The following is a 19,318-nucleotide window of genomic DNA, read 5'->3' as shown; positions in this document are numbered from 1 at the left end:
TTTCTGTTGCATAAGATCTATTCCTTCATGTTTGTGTCGGCATATCCTCTAAGCTATTCTTTTTAAAATGGTTTTTATTTATTACAATTATTATTTTTAAATTTGCTGTAGGGCACGTGTGCTCAACAGACAGAGAGAGAGAGAGAGAGACAAAGGAAAAGTGAGAAAGCAAGCCACCAGGTCCAGGACTTGAACAGCAGTCAGCCATGTGGGAGTCCAACACCTTAACCACCATGCCACTTTCCGGCCCCCTTCTCTAAGCTGTTCTACTGATCTACCATATTTCATAGATGAAACAAGTAAGGTTCTGAAGCTTTTCAGGTTGTTAAGGCCAAAATCAAATAATTTGAAATGAATTTGGAAAATCTGACCGTCTTTATTTCAGTCTCTGTTTTTTGCCTCTTACCTTCATCTCTCCAATAAAAAAGGAGTACCTGGACCTTTAAAACTACCTAGATATTCTACTTTAGACAGTAAGCCATCTGTTACTAGACCTCTCGAGGTCAGAAATCCAGGGTCTCTTCTGGGATCCGTGTGCTGAGGTACCTGTCTAACGAAGAAGTTTACATTTTTTGACCCACCAGTTATGTGCAAAGAGTGCCTGTTTCTCATTCCATGGCTCCTTGGGAGTTTGCTCAGTGCGACCTGTGACTAGACCCTTAGGCGTACGTCTCTTGCATTTCTGCTTCTCTGAAAAGACAAGGAGCTAGGGCTGATGAGGCCCTACGGCCCTGGAGCATTTACTGTAGCTGTGCACAGGAAACAGGTCAGCTGTGGGACAGGTTAGGCTTAGGCACCATGCAGCCTGTCACTTAGGCAACAGGCAGCTGTGACAGCTCTACCTTCAGGTCCTCCAGCTATTTCAGGAGCTCCTCCTTCTTGCTGAGCAGGTGCAGGGCCGGGGCCTTATCTATGGCTAGAAAAGCCGCTGCCACCACCTCCTGCTTGCTGGAGAGAGGAAGAGGGGGTCTTAAATTTTTCATTCACTTCTGCTACAGGAACTCCAAAATCTATTCTTTTAATGACCCCCTGCTCTGATATACACAAGCAACTCATTTAATATGAATCAACTCATCTTTCTGTTGCATAAGATCTATTCCTTCATGTTTGTGTCGGCATATCCTCTAAGCTATTCTTTTTAAAATGGTTTTTATTTATTACAATTATTATTTTTAAATTTGCTGTAGGGCACGTGTGCTCAACAGACAGAGAGAGAGAGAGAGAGACAAAGGAAAAGTGAGAAAGCAAGCCACCAGGTCCAGGACTTGAACAGCAGTCAGCCATGTGGGAGTCCAACACCTTAACCACCATGCCACTTTCCGGCCCCTTTCTCTAAGCTGTTCTACTGATCTACCATATTTCATAGATGAAACAAGTAAGGTTCTGAAGCTTTTCAGGTTGTTAAGGCCAAAATCAAATAATTTGAAATGAATTTAGAAAATCTGACCGTCTTTATTTCAGTCTCTGTTTTTTGCCTCTTACCTTCATCTCTCCAATAAAAAAGGAGTACCTGGACCTTTAAAACTACCTAGATATTCTACTTTAGACAGTAAGCCATCTGTTACTAGACCTCTCGAGGTCAGAAATCCAGGGTCTCTTCTGGGATCCGTGTGCTGAGGTACCTGTCTAACGAAGAAGTTTACATTTTTTGACCCACCAGTTATGTGCAAAGAGTGCCTGTTTCTCATTCCATGGCTCCTTGGGAGTTTGCTCAGTGCGACCTGTGACTAGACCCTTAGGCGTACGTCTCTTGCATTTCTGCTTCTCTGAAAAGACAAGGAGCTAGGGCTGATGAGGCCCTACGGCCCTGGAGCATTTACTGTAGCTGTGCACAGGAAACAGGAGGGAAAAAACATGCAGCCCAAGTTCCTTCCTGGAGACGGATGGAAACCTGGAAAATATAAACTGGGGTTGCGCCCTCGCACTTGGGGACTGGCTTGCTATTCTGAGCCTCCATCCAGGAGTGAGTCTTACATCAGTCTTACATCCTTCATCTGGGAGTGAGCAGTGGTGCTGTAGAGGGAGAGATCTGGGTCCAATCACATGTGTTTCCATTCACCCAAGGGTGAAATTGATTGCACTTAACTGAATATGCTCTAGCGCATATTCTCAAATAAGCTTTTAACAGAGGGTTGGATAGTTCCGGGATTCAATCTTGTGGTTTAGGGCTCAGTGGGGGTGGAGTGGGGTGGGCTGGGGAGGAGATAATTCCTTGGAGATAACTCACTCTGCTCTCTCAGTTCTGAACAGGCACCAAAGACTGCTTCTGAATAGAGCTTCCCTCATGTGTGAGACACAGAGTCTATTCTCTCATTCCTAAATAACTCAGTCTCCGCATGGTCTGCTGTTAGAAATTCAAATACCCATGAGCCAGGCAGGTGGCATAAATAAATGGCAGCCAATTCCATGGCAATGAAAAAGACACAGCTGAGAGCTCTGATTGGAGAACTCAGATGCGTTCTGCCAAAGAGCAGCCACCATCGGACTCTAGCTGATGGGTACTGATGTGTGCCTGTGAGTCCAGAATTGCCAGGTTTTCTCATTTTTAAATAAATCTAAATTTGAGTGCAAAACCTATAAATTTTAAGATTCCAGCTAATCAAATGATCTATGTAAATCTGTATTTGCTAGCAGTCTCACGGTTGCTGATTGGGTTTTCTCTTGAGCAGCTTCTGAGAAGGAGAATAGGATACAGGAAGTTTATTAGGGAGTGTTTCTGGAACCAACATCTGTGGAAGAGAAATGAAATGAAAGGAAGGAGGACTGGGCAGAGGGACAAGCTGAGCTGCAATGTGGTTTATTTATTTTTTTTAGAGAGATTTTTGCTATAGGGCACATGCTCTTGCTGGAGAGACAGAGAGAGAGAAAGCGAGAGGTTACCCCCCCAGGGGGCATGGTCATGCCACAATCCCTTCTCCTTCATTCTTCTCTCGGGATTTTGGGCACTCATGCACATGTTCACAGCATGAGTTATAAGCCCCTGAGTCCAGGACTCAAACCGTGGTCAACTATGTGGAAGTCCAGTGATGTAACCATTATGCCATCTGCTAGTCCTGAACTGCAATGTGGTTTTAGCCAACGCTTGGGCTGACCTCTCAGGCAGGCCTGAAACTGGGATAACCCTGTAGAGTTGTTTCTCTTTTGCCTCAGAGGCCAGGCTTTATAGGCTCTCATTAACCAATTATTTGATAAGGCTGCCCTTGCAGGTGGGTACCGTAAGCAGGGGCAATTTTGAGAAAGGGCTGATAGCTGAGGAGTGAGAACATCTGAAATAGTATGTCTGTCAGTCCTAAAGAGGGATCTGGTTGGTTCACCACACTGTCTTCTACAGACTACTCCTTACACTGCTCAGATTCAATTCTTTTTTTTTCTTTTTTTTAAGAGGTTTTTGCTATAGGGCGCGTGCACTTGCCAGACAGAGAGAGAGACAGAGAGACAGAAAGTGAGAAATCACCCCCCAGAGGGGATGGCCACACCACAATCCCTTCTCCTCCAGTCTCCTCTCGGGATCTTGGGCACGCACGCACACGCGCCCGGCGTGAGTTTTAAGCCACCGGGTCCGGGACGTGAACCGCAGTCGACTACGTAGGAGTCCAGTGACATAGCCATTACGCTAACTGCTGGTCCCCAGATTCACTTCTTTGCATAAGTTCTGGGAGTAACAACTCCAGGATTTGGAGAGTCTCTTCTTTTGAGTCTTTCCAGGTCTCTTTCTACAGTTAGTCTTAAGACCACAGTACTACTCATCATGATCCTCCACTAACCTTTCTAGAGTCTTCTCATTCTTAGCGAGTATCTCTACTATGCCAGGTGGTTTACTTGGTGCTGAGACATGGAGCCTTATCTCCGAGGAGTCAGAGCCTCTGGGCACCATGCCCTTCTCAGGCTCAAGTGCGTTATGACTGATGTACTTTTGCATTCTCCAAAGTTGGGCAGGGTAGTGCCTAAAGAACCCCATGGATCTCAAGGGTGCCACATAGTCTGCTCCCTTCCCTCACTGTGTAAGCTGGCCCATCTCCTGATAATCAAAGTCCTGCCAAGATGCCCAGTCTCTTTCTTGCCTTTTTAGTTCCTGGGCACAAAGTTCTCAGGTAGCAGCCACCACTTACAGTTCAGTTAGACTCTTGCTCTGCCCCCTAGTGGCATCTTTTCCCCTTTCGGAAATAGGCACTAAATGACAAAACTGCAGGGATGGGAAGCACTTATTTCCCAGTTGGGTCCCTGGGAGTGAAGGTAGAAGACGTCACTCTTGTTTTTTCCCTTTGAATCTTACATCTATGTATTCTTCTTTTTGAGACACGGTATCACATTAAGGACATTGGTTTAAAATATACAACAAAGGGGCAGCTGGTGGCATGATAGTGAAGGTAGCTGAATCCTACATGACTGACAGCCTGGTTTGAATCCCAACCTGAAATGGAAGAGAAGGGATTGCAACAAAAATATTCCCATGGAATGCTGTCTTACTTTCCCTCTCTCTCTCTTTCTCTCTTTCTCTCTGTCTCTCTCAGGCAGGTGCATGTGCCCTGTGGCAAAATTAACAAAAACATATATAGATACACACACACACACACACACACACACACACACACACACAGAGTACATCGCACTGGTTCCGTGGCACAGTGGTAATACTTTGCTCAAGAGAAGCAAGATCCTACATGGTGACCACACTAAGAATCCCCAGCCTTGTCAGCCTGAAACACGCCAGGCATGGTATTCAGTGCCCAAGATCTGATGGGCTGGAGGGAGCATGGCATGATCAGGCCTTGTGGAGGGTGCTCATTTCTCTCTTTTTCTCTCACGTGTACCGACACATGCTCTATCGTGAATAAAGAAAAGTTAGTAGACAAAATAAAATATGTGGTGCATCCCAGAAAACCGTGCTCTGTCCCAGCACAGTGACCTCTCTGAATTGGTGCTTCTGTCGTGCTTTCTTTAGGCTATTCCTCCTTCATCATGCCATTCTTCCATGCATAGGATGACCCTCTGGGTGGCGTGGTGTTTGATAGTGTGGATCCAGTGGTCATGTGGTCTTTCTTGCATCTTATAGGATATTGAATAGGCCTCTTGGTCTGATGTGATATGTGGGATCCCATGCCAGTGCATCAGACACTCCTAAGCCTTCAAATAGTAGTGTTGACTGAGGCCCTAGCACAGAAAAGACAAATCCATACCTGTTGTAGAATGTGTTCATTTCTGTAAAAATGAATCACTGTGCCTTCTAGTGTGAAAGGGACCCTGTGCATTCAGCTTGTCACCAAGTGACTGTTTGTATCATTGCCGGATGGTGCCATACAGGGAGCAGTGCTGGTTTCTGTGTCTGGCAGGATGATATTTGACAGCACCAGTGGCTGGATCAGCACTGGTGAGTGCATGTTGGTTCCTTGCATAGCCTCTAGCCCTGTCATCATGTCTGCTTCACTCCTGCGGTTACACTGGGGTGACACATGACAGATCCTGGCTGGTGTCAACTGATGGAGTCATTCTATCTGCCTCATTGTTTAGTTGCTCTTCTGTGATGGATGCTGGAGGCCAATAACATGGACTACATGTGTCTTCCCTCTTTCAGCCCACTCCCAAAGGTCCACTTGTATGCTTCTGTCCAAGGCTTCCTTTCGCTTGATCTTTTTAATTTTTTAGAATTATTTTATTTCATTTATCATCATCATTATTATTTGTTTAATTTGACCAGAGAGACAGAGAGAGAGAAAGCAAAAGTAGAAAAGCAAACCTCCAGGTCCAGGAATTGAACTACCGTCGGGCATGGGAGTCCAGTGCCCTAACCATTATGCCACCTGCCAGCCCCTCCCTTAATCTTTTAATCTTTCCTCTTCCAAGTCCCAGTGAACACTGACTCGGAGTCTGTATATAACCTTAGCCACTTTATTTCCAAACGTAATGGATGACCAGGTGTGCTGTCTGAAGCTGTGAGAAGATATCTCCTCCCATGTAGTCAACCGTGGTTTGAGTCCCAGACTTGGCGACTTAAAACTCATGCTAGGCACATGTATGTGCATGCCCAAAATCCCGAGAGAAGAATGGAAGAGAAGGGATTGTAGTGTGGCCATCCCCTCCGGGGGATAATTTCTCGCTTTCTGTCTCTCTGGCAAATGCATGCCTCCTATAGCAAAAATCTCTCTTAAAAAAACAAAACAAAACAAAAAAACCAAGAAAGTAAAATGAATCTAATGGGGCAAAGGTCAAGGTGTCAGCAGAGTGTCAGTCCTCCTGCAAGTTCTAACAGAGATCTATTCCTTGCTTTTTCAGCTTCTAGAGGCTGTGTACATTCCTTGGCTTTGACCCTCGGTTCCTTCATCACGACTACCCCTCGTGTCTCTCCCTTATAAAGACCCTTGTGATTACAAAGGGATCAATTAATCTAGGATAATTTCTCCATGCCAAGAGCTTTAACTTAATCCCAAAGTCTCTTTTACTATGCAAGGTGCCATCTTCACAGGTTTGGGGGATTAGGGCATGGTTATATTATTGAGGTTATGCTATTCTGCCTATCATAGCATCTTTCTATCTTGCTCTTAAAGACATGAGCTATTAAGTCTCTTCATAATTCTTTGGGTCAGATCTTCTTGGTTACTACTCTGACCTTGTCACTTACAGTAATTGCACCCACCTGGCTTCTGACAGTTAAGTGCTGCTATCTGCCAGTGTTATTTCAGAACCTATTTTTGTGAATCATTTCCTACCATCAAAGCTGACCTAAAAAGGGATTAAACAATATTTGTTAAATTTTTGCTTATATAGGTGAATAAATGAATGTAATCAAACTGTGAATTTATATCAGTTCCAAATTCAAGTCCCACCACTTCTCAACAAACATCCAGTGTTACTTCCCCGATTTTCTCATATGGGAAGTCCAGTTGAACAGCATGGTATGAAAATGGTTTTAGTAGAAAGGAAGCAACTCCCATAGAACATTGAATGTATGTAAGCATATGCACACAGCCAACCTAGAAATTAAAAATAAAAATGATAACGCTTTGGGCTACTGTCTTAGTCCATTCTTATGTAACCAAAGAGAAATACCTGGGGCAGGTGCTATATTAATAATACAAGTTTACTTGACTCTCAGTTTTGATGGCTAGGAAGTCTAAGAGCATGGTCTGGCATCTGACTGTCTTCTGCTGTATCACAACATATTAACAAAAAGTGGAAAGGTTGGGGACCAGCAGTTGGCGTGGTGGTTAAAGTGCTGGACACTCCCACATGGGCAACCATGGTTCGGGTACCGGACCTGGTGGCTTGCTTTCTCACTTTCTCTCTCTCTTTCTACCTCTCTCTGGTCAAATTAAAATAAATGAATGAATAAATAAAATTAAAATTAATTATTAAAAAAAAAAAGTGGAAGGGTCAGTGGGCATGTAGAGAGAGAGACTGATGGCAACCAGCCTGTTCTGGTGGGAATGAACTTCTCTCCAGACCATGAACTCACTCTTCTCATGAGGCAGTATTCATCTGTTCATGAAGGCAATGCCCCTATGATCCAAATACCTCCTACTAGGCCTCACCTCTTAAAGGCCCCAGCACCTCCCAAAGCCATTACACTAGGGACCAAGTCCTAAAACATGAACATGGTCTGGGGCACAAACTATTATCCATCTGTAGCTTTACCTTTTTTTCCTGTGTCCATGCAGATACATAGCTGAAAGACCTGGGATATGTTGCTGAAGGGTGACTCATAAGAGCAACTTTGGGAAAACAAAGTCTTTTAAAACTTACTGAGGTTGGGGCCAGCAGGCGGTATGGTGGTTAAGGGCACTGCACTCCCACATGGTTGACTGCAGTTCAAGTGTCAGATCTGGCAACTTGCTTTCTCACTTTCTGTCTCTCTCTCTCTCTTGCTCTCTCCTCAAATTAAAACAAAAAATGAAAGAAATAAAGTTAAATAAAATAATTTGTAATTAAAAAAAAAAAAACTTGCTGAGGTTTCAGAGCCAGGCAGCAGTGCAATGGTAATACAATTGGACCTACATGAGAACTATCTGGGGCTCACGTCCTGCGACCTACCTTAGCATGCGAGGTCTACATGTCTTTATCTGTGATCCAGGAAGGCTAAGTGATCCATGGCTTGCAAACCCTGTTGGGGTACACCTCTCTCACTCACTCATGGAAGAAAGAAACAGCCTTAAAATTTTTAATTAAAATTTTTGAAGTTTGGGGTCAGCAGGTGGCATGATAGTTAAGGCACTGGACTCCTACATAGCCAACCATGGTTTGAGTTCCAGACCCAGTGGCTTGAACCTCATGTTGGGTGTGTGTGCATGCATGCCCAAAATCTCAAGAGGAGAATAGAAGAGAATGGATTGTGGCATGGCCATTCCCCTGGGGGGTGACTTCTCACTTTCTCTTTCATTCTCTCTCTTTGTCTCTCTCCTCTCCAGCAAGTGCACACTCCCTATGGCAAAACCTTAAAAAAAAAAAAAAAAAAAACCTGAAGTTTAAATAAATAAATAAGACCATAATGTCATTCCCTATGATTTCCAAGGCTAAGTTGTCAAGATATTTTCTATTAGTATGAATGTACCCTTACCTGTGTGTCTAACACATGATGGGCCAGAAATGGACAGCATTATAGGATAATAGGATAATTTATCCCTTCTTCCCAACCTCACTTCATAGTCTTAGCCTGTGACTTTGAAATGAACTGCCACTGAAGCTGTAGAGCAGGCCAGAAGCCTTTAGAACTGTTGTCTACTGAAAAAGAAATGAAAAACTCCATCTAGGGAGAATCAGAAGGTCTGAACACTGTTGCTCAAGTAGGTGTAAGTTTGCTTTTGGAATCAGTCCATAGGACTACTTTTTTATGACTCCAATTCTTTTTTGGATAATGCATATCAAAGGTAAGCTTGTCTGTCAGTTTATTTCTGTATTTAATATGTAAACATCTAAAAATAGCAGGTGAATCACCACTTTGATTTTCATTCCATAATACTGGAATTACATGACTAAGATTTCCTTTGTTTGAATTGCAGGTAAAATTAATGGACTTACATGACTTAGTGGGTAGTTCCAAGATGAACTGTTTATTTATTTTACATTAAAATTTCTATATATTTTGCAAAGGCCTAAAATATAAATTTTGTCTGTTCAAAATGCTTCCATAGTTATTTTAGAACTATCTTTTTCACCGTCTTTCAAATCAGGAACAAGGTGAAATGTTTTCCTATATTAATATAACAAAATATAAATGTTTTTTAAAAGGAGAACATGTTTTTAATGGTAAAAAATGTGTAAATGGCCAATAACTTATTTTAAATATTTTGGAGGTTAAAAGGAAGACAGAGAATATTCTGAACTTTTCTCTCTGCCCATTCAATTAATTCTTTGCTTCATTGATTCTATTTTACTCCAAGTGTTGCAAAAGAGCTGAGAACTATAAAGATAGATAAGACATAGTTCCTGACTTAAACAAGTTTAGCAAATAATAATCAAAACCTTAAACATAATGAAAAGATGAGACCAGCAGATGGTGTAATGTTTATGTCACTGGACTCCCATGTAGTAGACTGTTCGAGTTCTGGATCCAGAGGCTTAAAACATGCTGGCATGTGTGTATGTATGCCCAAAATCCCAAGAGGAGAAAGAGAGAAGGGATTGTGGTGTGGCCATACCCCTCGGAGGTAATTTCTTGCTTTCTGTCTCTCTTTTCCTGTCTCTCTAGAGAATGTACACACCCTATAGCAAAAATCTCTCTAAAATATAAATTAAAATAATGGAAGGAATAGCTGCCATCCCATTAACTAACTTGTGCTAAGGGCTTTACAGAATAATCTTAATCTTCACTGTCCTCTACTCCCCTACACACTTGTGTCCTAGCTTCTCTGTTAAACAGCTTAGACCTCGTGCTTTATCCTCCCTTCCTTTGCTTTATCCCTTCTCAGCACTCAGGCAAAAGCCCTGTGCCATTCCTCGCCCCACTTACCCCATGGCTGCACATGTGCAGCTGTGCATGGCTGGAGGGACACACATAGCAACTTCCTGCTCTCTCTTTAAATTCATGGCCACTAATGGGAGGGAATCCTTAGTACTGCCAGATACTCATTCCATATTTCTCTCTTGGAAAACCATTTCCTATCAACTCCTCTTTCCTAAAACTTCCACTACCGTCCCTACCAGGCCGATGCAGTCAGGACACACACTCCGTAAACTGCCTCCATGAAATTTACTCAACTGCTTGTTTCTGTTCCAGCATATTCTTCGTCAGTCACTGTGGAGAAACTGTTCTTCCTAGCTCAGGGCAAGCCCTTCACTCGGACACTAGATGTCACCTGTGTTGCCTTATTTAATAACTTCAATCTAGCAATTGCCCCATTTCTCTCCTCCTTCACAGAGTTTCTTCTGTTTCCTGAACCAGCCTCATTGGCATAAGACCATGCTATTTTTTCTCTTGAATTAGATTCTGCTTTCTCTGCTAGCAGAATTTCTCTGTCCCTTTCAAAATCCTTTAAAAGCATGATCTATATCACATATTTCCAATTCCCACTTTGATGTTCTCTTGAAAACTCACTTCAGTGAGGTTTTGCCTCCATAGCACATTAAAACTACTCTGGCCATGTAGTAGGTACTCAATAAATGCTACTGGAACAATTTCATACGTCTTCAGTTAGAAAATAAAAATAGGAAACTACCCAAAACACTGTGAGATTTAAAATATTCTACTGGCCACATAGTAGGTACTCAGTTAATACTACTTGAACAATTTCATACATCCTCACTTTAAAAAAAGAAAAAAGGAAACTACCCAAAACACCGTGAGATGGATATTAAGTTACTCATTAACACTGGTTAATTCTTAGTTCTTTTCTTCCTTGACCTTTCTTTACATTCTTCTTTTTGAAACTTATTTTCTCTTTTTTTAAAAATAATTTTTAAAAGTTTATTTCTTTCAGGGTCAGCGGGCGGCATGGTGGTTAAAGTGCCGGACTCCCACATGGCTGACTGCAGTTCGAGTCCTGGACCTGGCAGCTTGCTTTCTCACTTCCCCTCTCTCTTTCTCTCTCTCTCTCTTTCTCTTACTCTGTCCCTTTCTGGTAAAATTAAAATAAATAATCAAATAAATAAAATGAAATCTAAAAAATTCTTTAAAAAAAGTTTATTGCCTCCATGAACTAGCAAAACAGAGCTAGAGAGACAGCACCCCCAATAGGTTCTTGATCCCAGAGTCCATCCCCAGCTACAACCAGCCGCTGTTCACAGACATGTGCAAGTCTTGCATACTCGAAGAGGTCTGCAAACATGAGGCCAAACCCCCCTGGTGGGTCAGCCTTGCAGAGAGGGCATTGTGTTCTACTATGGCACCACCCTCCACTTGCTCCATTTATTTATTGACCTTCAGAACACAATACTCTCAGGGTGTTCCCTCTTATCAGCCAACCTCTCTCTGCTCTTTTTTCTGGCTGCCATCTTCCCCAGGATGCTTGCTTACCTCAGATCTCATCTCTACACTCACTTCCTTGGTCATCTTATCCAGCATCATTGCTTTAAGTAACAGCCACAGGCGGACAGCTTTCCAATGTGTATCTCTGGTTCAGAGCTTCTCTTAAATTTCTGATCTCAAATATCCACCCGCCTACTCAACATTTTACTGGGAAGGTTAATAGGAATGTCCACACACGTACTTGTGTCCTTCCCTCTCGATCCTATTCCTTCCACAAACTTCCCTATCTCAGTAATTTCACCGTCACTGAGTTGCCCAAATGAAAAAAAAAAAAAAAAAAAAACTTCAGTGTGAGCTTGATTCCTCATTTTTCTCACACTCCAGTCAAATTCATCAGTAAATACTATTGGCTTTTGGGCTAGCAGGTGGTGTGGTGGTTAAGGCACTGGACGCCCAATGGCCAACTGCAGTTCAAGTTCTGGACTTGGCGGCTTGCTTTCTCACCCTTCTCTCTCTTTCACCTTTTGTCTCTTTCTGGTCAAACTGAAGAAGAAGAAGAACACATAAAATTTTAAAAAAGGAAAAAAATACTATTTACTTTACTTTGAAAAGCATACAGGTTCCAAGCATTTCTCACAGCTTTAATCATTACTAATTGGCCCAAGCTATCATCACCTAACTAGGCCTTCAGTGACTCCTTTATGTAAAAATCATCAATACATTTGAATGACCTGCTCTCCTCTCCTGCTTTATTCATCTCATGTCCTAATTGCCATTTTAAATGCTATCTATGCTAATTTTTGTTTCTATCTCTAGAGTATAAACTTCACAAGGGCAGGGGTTAGTCTAGGATGAAGGAAAAATATTGGGTTGTCCAAAAAGTCATGATGCATTTTTACATGGAAGAGCAGAAAAAAGTTGTCATGGGGATCAGCAGGTGGCATGGTGGTTAAGGTGCTGGACACTCCCACATGACTTACCACAGTTCAAGTCTCAGACTTGGTGGCTTACTTTCTCACTTTCCCTATCTCTCTCTCTCTCTGTGTGTCTCTTTGGTCAAATTAAAAGGAATGAATGAATGAATAAAATTAAATAAAATAATTCTTTAAAAAAATTTGTCATGGCTTTTCAACAACCCAATATTTGTATAGCACCTAAAAACTCATAGTAGGTACTCAATAAATAGAAGCTGACTGGATTAATAAATCATCATGAAAACACTGTAAAGTAGGTAATAAGACCCTCATTTTTGAGATGAGGAAACTAAGGCTCAGAAAGTTGAAATAATATGAAGAAAGCCTTTGGAGTAGGAATTGAGTGAACTGGAATATGGAACCAAGGTTCTGTTCGCTCCCAAATCTACTCCATTCTTTCCTTTTGGAACTCAGTCTCAGTTATTGTTACTCTTTTAGAAATTCTATAACACAAAACTTTTGATCTTTCCATAAGCTTTGATAGCAATTTCCATCAGTGCTTGGGTATTAGATTTGTTTTACTGAGCTATTTCTTTTTCTTTTCTTTTTTTTTTTTTTTTAAGAGGTTTTTGTTATAGGGCATGTGTGCTCACCATAGAGACAGAGGGGGAATGGTCGAGCCACAATCCTTTATTCTCCTCTTGGGATTTTGGGCACGTACACACATGTACCTGGCTTGAGTTTTAAGCTGCCAGGTCCGGGACTTGAACCATGGTTTACTCCATGGGAGTCTAGCGACATAACCATTACATCATCTGCTGGTCCCTACTGAGTTATTCTTTTTTTTTCTTTTTTGGAGAGGTTTGTGCTCTAGGACTCGTGCACTCAGCAGAAAGACAGAGAGAGACATAGAGACAGAAAGTGAGAAATCACCTCCCAGGGGGCCTGGCCAGTCCGCAGCCCCTTCTCCTTCATTCTCCTCTTGGGATCTTGGGCACGCACACACACACGTCCGACGTGAATTTAAGCCACTGGGTCTGGGACTTGAACCGCAGTCGACTACATGGGAGTCCAGCGACATAGCCATTACGCTAACTGCTGGTCCTCCTACTGAGCTATTCTTTAACTCATATGTTACCTTGGAATTTTGTACTGTACCTATTAACAATGTGATTCTTCACCATCTTGAATTCACCTGCTCTGAAATCTAGAATCAGGAAACTCTGAGAAGCTGTAGAGAAGCAATAGTAGATACTTAAAAATCTAGTTTTAATTACATTCCTTTTAATTATAGGAAACCTTTAATTCTACCTATTTACTCTTTCTTCAAATATAATTTTTAAAATTCTTACATTCACTCACCTAATAATTACTAAGCAATTTCTACAGCTAGGCCTTATTTCAGTCATCTGTGAATAAAACAGACACATTCTCTGGCCTCAAGGAATTTAAATTCTAGTGGGGATGGGGTTGGGTCAAGAAGGATAATTTCTAATGGTATATTAATACATCATGCAGAAAAAGCACTGTGAGGATAAATAAAGCAAGGAAATGGGGGTTATTTTTTTTTTACGTATAAACCCCGTAAATTTGGGACTTTTATTATTATTGCTATTCATCTATGTAACACTAGCACTTAAAAAAATAGTGGCATATAGTAGACACAAGGTAAATATTGTGTAGATATCGTGAGAAGGAAGGAGTGCTGATGAAGAAGAGAGCCCACTAAGAGTTACTCCAGAAATCCGGGTGATAACTGATGGTGGCTAACATGGGGAGAAGTTTTGCTGACAGAAGAGATCATGAACTGGAGATATATATTATAAATACATGTATAAATTAGGTTTTTGCTTTAGAGCAAGTGTGCTCACTGGAGAGAGGGAAAGTGAGAAATTACCCCTTGGGGGGGGATGGCCAAGGGGTAATTTCTTAACTCTTTCAAAGAGGATCCATTCTCAGGGACCAGCAGTTAGCGTAATGGCTATGTTGCTGGACTCCCACATAGTCGACCGCGGTTCATGTCCCGGACCCAGTGGCTTAAAACTCACACCGGGTGCGTGTGCGTGCGTGCCCAAGATCCCAAGAGGAGAATGGAGGAGAAGGGATTGCGGCGTGACCATCCCCCCTGGGGGGGTGATTTGTCGCTTTCTGTCTCTGTCTGGTGAGTGCACGCGCCCTATAGCGAAAACCCCTCCAAAAAAAAAAAAAAGTAAAAAAAAAAAAAAAAAAAAAAAGAGGATCCATTCTCCTCCTGGGATTTTGGGTACACACACACACATACGTCTGGTGTAATTTTCAAGTCACCAGGACCAGGGCTTGAACCACAGTCAGGCCTTGTGGGAAGTCCAGGACTTTAACCACTATGCCACCTGCTGGTGCCCATAGTCTGGAGATATTTAAAAGACAGCACGCATAACATTTGCCAAAAGACTGGATTTGGAGTGTGGGAATGTGACTGAAGGAGAAAGGTCAAAGGTGGTACCAATCTTTGGCCTGAGCCACTAAAATAGAGTATTTTCATTGACTAAAGTATGGAAGTCTAAGGGTATGGCAGGTTTGGTGGCCAAAAGTGAGTTTCTTGGGGGCCGTAAATCAAGTTCCTGTCTCTGTCTCCCTCTCTCTCAGTCATAGTTTCCTGAGATACTAAAGCCAAGAACTGCTGTGTATCCAAGGAAAACCATTCAGAGCCATTCTACTGTGGAAAACATCATACTGGTTCCACTCCTTCTCTGGCCAGACACAGAGGCATCCTGTGTTGAAGGCTGCTTTTCTTATTCATGGAATGAGGGCCAAGAAAGGTTTTTTTTTTTTGGTCCTTCAAATTAATCTTAGTGCATTTTTATTGGAGAAAGTGAAAGATGATTGAAGGGGATGAAATAGGGAAAAATAGTGTTTGTTGTACATTTCAGATGATGGCAACAGCTTGAACCAATTAGCTGATTATTATGCATTCCTGTGCATGGCTTGTCACAGCAGTCTGATCCGGAGGAACACGTCACAGTGTTCCTATTCAGCATGGCTTCTTGCATGCAAACCTGACCTCAGAAGGTTTAACTAAGTCTTGTCATTTGAAATAATACACACACGCACACAATCAACAGATCAAAAATACAGTACAAATCCATTTAGTAAAGAGTGTTCTGAATTTTAATGACAGAAACAGAGAAGGTAACTTAAATTCAACAAAGGCAAAGAAGCCCCTGAAATTAGAGAGAGAGGTGGTATTTCTTTAGAATTGCAAATGTCCTTTACCTATTTCTGTTTTTCTTAAAATTAAAATGAATTCAAGATCCCTTCCAGCAAGTTTGGGGTAGTAAAATCTTTGGGAGAGACAGAGAACTTTACAGGATTTCATAGTGTGTAGCTAATTCTCTTTTTACTCTATTCTAAATATAATCTTGCTCATTTGCATGTCAATCCCCAGAATGCTTTGTAATTTCACAACTCTTGTCTAGTGGCCTCAGCACTTATGCTTTAAGAACAAAGCAAAATGTTTAGGGCGTGCCTTTGGCCCAGTCTTTTTTTTTTTCTGTGTTTTGCAAAAGAGTACAGGGGGTGACCTCTGTTGGCATTCATCCTCCTTGCCAGAGTATCACAGAAATAAAGGCGAGATTGCTGTGGATTTTTCCTGTGAAGATTGCATTCTGTCCAGTTACCCATGAATAACGGGAAGCTTGAATTAATTCTCTCGAGAGGGAGTGTTTAAAGGAAGGGTAGTGTGCCCGTAGATTCTGTGACCCGGCTGGTTCATTTCAGGTTTATGGAAAGCCCCAGCTGGAGTATTCTGTTCCCTCTTTCTGTGGATGCCTTATATAGCTTCCCAATTGCAAGTAAGCCTTCAGTTTAATGACAAGATGTCCAGAAGTGTGGTCAGTGGCTTGCCTTATAGAAATGTGAATTCAAGATCCTTAGCAGACTTAGTCATGCTCAAGGACATCTACCGCAGGACACTGACAGACAACTGAGGAGTGGGGGTAGTAAGAGACTTGCCTTAAGAGGGTTTTATTAATATAATTTTTGCATAGTAAGCCTTTTTGGTTATTGTTATTGAAATGGGTTGTTTGGGGTTATTTTTCGGGAGGGCTGTGGAACACCCTCCACCCCATCTCCGCTCAGCTCCCCCTCCCCAGCTGTGTGACCTCTCCGTATATGTACCCTTGGCTGTTGGTTTTAGCAAGTCGCTAAAGGACAGTGTATTTCAGCGCTGAAGAGCCATGGTTTTGCTCCTAATGACAGGAACCTTTGTCTACCAGCCCTGGCTAAAGTAAACTCAGGGTTTGGGACAGCGCACGTGGTTCATTCCTGAGAGGGAGGGAGAGAAGCGCTACTCACAAAACCCATGGCCTCGCCAGGGACGCGGGGCTCTGGCCTTCCCACTACAGGTGTTTTCTGCTTTTCACTGATGGCAATATTAACGGTCATTCTTCGATTCCGAGAGTCAGGGAGTGGAGTTTCTTTAGAAATATCATTTCAAGAATATTTTTTAAATAGATGGATTGATCGGCCACGATTGATGTCCACTGATACCGTGCCACTCGCAGCCTTCCAAGAGTGGACACATTGCGTTGCATTTTCCAGTGTGTATTTCCATGCTTGCGGGAGGCCAGCAGGCCCGGCGTGCACAAGGCACAAGGTCAGCCCAGTCCTGGGCTTTGTAAGGGCCAGCGCCGGCGGTTCACGCACCCAGCAAAGCCGCAAAGGCGGCGCCCAGCCCTTGGCTCTAACAAAGGCGGCGGCTCGGCCTTCGGCGCGCGCGATGGCTGAGGGCGGGTTCCGGGACGGAGGTCCAGAACCCTCTTCTCTCTGCAACGCCGCGAAGCTGGGGAATCCCAGTGGGGGCTGGTCGGAGGCAGCGGCGAGGGCGGGCTTGGCCCTCGAGGACAGCAGGGCGACGCTAGGACTTCTCGTACACTCGCGCCTGCAGCATCCCCGCCCCTGAGGTCCCTCACGCCCCCTGGTGGCTATGGAGCAGGCAGGCTCCGCTGCACTGGCGTTTCAGGGGGGGAAAAAAAAGGAAGAAAGAAAAAGTGGGTGAGGCAGATGCAAAGAGGAAAATCAATAGGGATAGGAGAGAATAGGGAGGAGTCGCAGATCAGCCATTCTTGGCTTACGGGGTCCCAGCTGGCACCGCAAAAGAACCATTTTGGGCTTGCGGGTCCCCAGCTGGCACCGCAAAAAAAAAAAAAAAAAAAAACAAAAAACAAAACCCGGGCGTGAAGGTGAGTGGAGGAGAGTGTGTGTGGCGGGGTGGGGGTGAAGGGGGACCAGGGAGATTTACTATCGTCTCTGGCAGCCGCCGCGGGAGCTCGGGAGGGGGGGCGGAGGCGAGAGGAGGCGGCGGCCGCGGCCAGCGCACCATTCACTCCACCTGATCTCGGGGCGCTGTGCGCTGAGCGAGGCGCGGGCGAGCAAGAGCAGAAGAAGGGAGGGAGGCAGCTGCTGCAGCCACCGCCGCCACCATGTCCTACCAAGGCAAGAAGAACATCCCGCGGATCACGGTGAGTTCAGGCGCCGGACGCCGCTGCCTCCCAGCCTGGTTCGCTCGGTGCCCGCCGCGCCGCGGGCGGGGGCGGCTGGAATCTGCCGACCTCCCTGGCTGGGTCCCGGGGGAAGGACGAAGACCCTGAGACCGGGTAGTGGGGAGAGGCGGGCAGGCCAGCCGGCGCGGCAGGCGCCACACAGACTGAGCGACCCTGGGGCTTGGGGAAAACAAAACAAAGAGGAAACCCAAACAGTGGCGCGGAGAACTTTGGATTATTTATTCTCCTTTCCCACCGCGGTACTTCCCCAAGAGTGCAGGGTTTACGGTTCATCCTGGACCGTCGCTCCGCCTAGGGGGTCGGTATGTGCTGCTCCAGGTCGAGGTGTGCTTTTTTTGTTGAAGGATCCGCTTGACCGGGCGGGTATGGAGAGATGACACCTTTTCCCAGGGGTACTTGGCAGCCCGACCGCGCCCCTCTCCTAGCTCCAGCCCCGTGGCTCTGCCCCTCGCACCTCGAGGGTTGTGGGTGCTGGACCATTCACCGTCACCGTGTGTCCCCTTCTTTTCACCCCGATTTCATGTTTCAGTGTGTCACAATCAGGACTGAGCAGCTAACGTGGCTGCGGCGGGAATGCTCAACTTTTATTCTTGATTCCCAGGCATTTGTTAATGTCATATCTCTTGCTCATACCAAGAAAAGGCCGAGCCTTTACAGCAGATTGTAGTTTCTGGTCGCAGGCGCACGCTGCGTGCATGCCGTGTCCAACTGCCATTGTGTGCAAGACCGAGCCACCCGCAGCCGGCGGGTGTCAGATGCGCCCAGCGTGCACCTAGGGCGCAGGGCGCGGTGGAGCGGGGACGTGCTTTTATCAGGTACTGAAGCCGCATCTTCACCCGCGTCCAGCCAGGCTTTTTCATGGGCAAAATACTATGTTCCAGCCCGGGATTCCTTAGTAACGTGCCTCGGAATAGTAGGAACACATGGCAGGCTGGGATGAGTATCGAGAAAAAAAAAAAAAGCCCAAAAGCCAAACAAAAAACCCACGGACATTTGTTAAGTGTTCTCCAAGCCGTTTGGTCGCAGTTAGTCTATAGTGAGTGGAATGGTGTCTGTGTGCTGCCGGGGGGAATGGGTGGTTACTCCATCTTTGCAAGGCGAACAAAGGAAGTGATCAGCTGGCCCCTGGGAGGCTCTGCAGCTGCCCCGGGGCAGAGCTTTACCTGATATGGTAGTTAATTTGCCAAGATCCGCCAGGTTTTGCTGTGGGCATGAGTGTCTGCACTTGTTTGGTTATGCTTGGAACACCCAGTGCCTTGGACTGCCAGGCAGAACCTTCCCTGTGGCCAGCAGGAAGATGCCTCTCTTGAAAAAAAAAAAAGCCCAAAAGCCAAACAAAAAAACCCACGGACATTTGTTAAGTGTTCTCCAAGCCGTTTGGTCGCAGTTAGTCTATAGTGAGTGGAATGGTGTCTGTGTGCTGCCGGGGGGAATGGGTGGTTACTCCATCTTTGCAAGGCGAACAAAGG

At 44.4% G+C, this 19,318-nt stretch overlaps 1 protein-coding gene across 2 annotated transcripts in view; it reads left to right on the top strand.

The window, feature by feature from the left end:
• The window catches only part of DPYSL3 (dihydropyrimidinase like 3), a 131,414-nt gene that overhangs the window by 41,169 nt on the left and 70,927 nt on the right, over window positions 1-19,318 (top strand). Inside the window, exon 1 of one of the 2 annotated variants that reach the window (XM_006148052.3) lies at window positions 17,512-17,807. The exons of the other annotated variant lie outside the window; for it this stretch is intronic. Within the exon in view, the coding sequence (XP_006148114.1) occupies window positions 17,769-17,807 (39 nt within the window). The 5' untranslated portion in view covers window positions 17,512-17,768. Of the gene's footprint in view, window positions 1-17,511; window positions 17,808-19,318 lie in introns of those variants that run through there. 2 annotated transcript variants of the gene reach the window in all.

Source organism: Tupaia chinensis, unplaced genomic scaffold (assembly GCF_000334495.1).
Source record: "Tupaia chinensis unplaced genomic scaffold, TupChi_1.0 Scaffold000228_1, whole genome shotgun sequence".
NCBI classification, from domain to species: Eukaryota; Metazoa; Chordata; class Mammalia; order Scandentia; family Tupaiidae; genus Tupaia; species Tupaia belangeri.
This window is presented reverse-complemented; position numbering and strand designations above follow the sequence as displayed.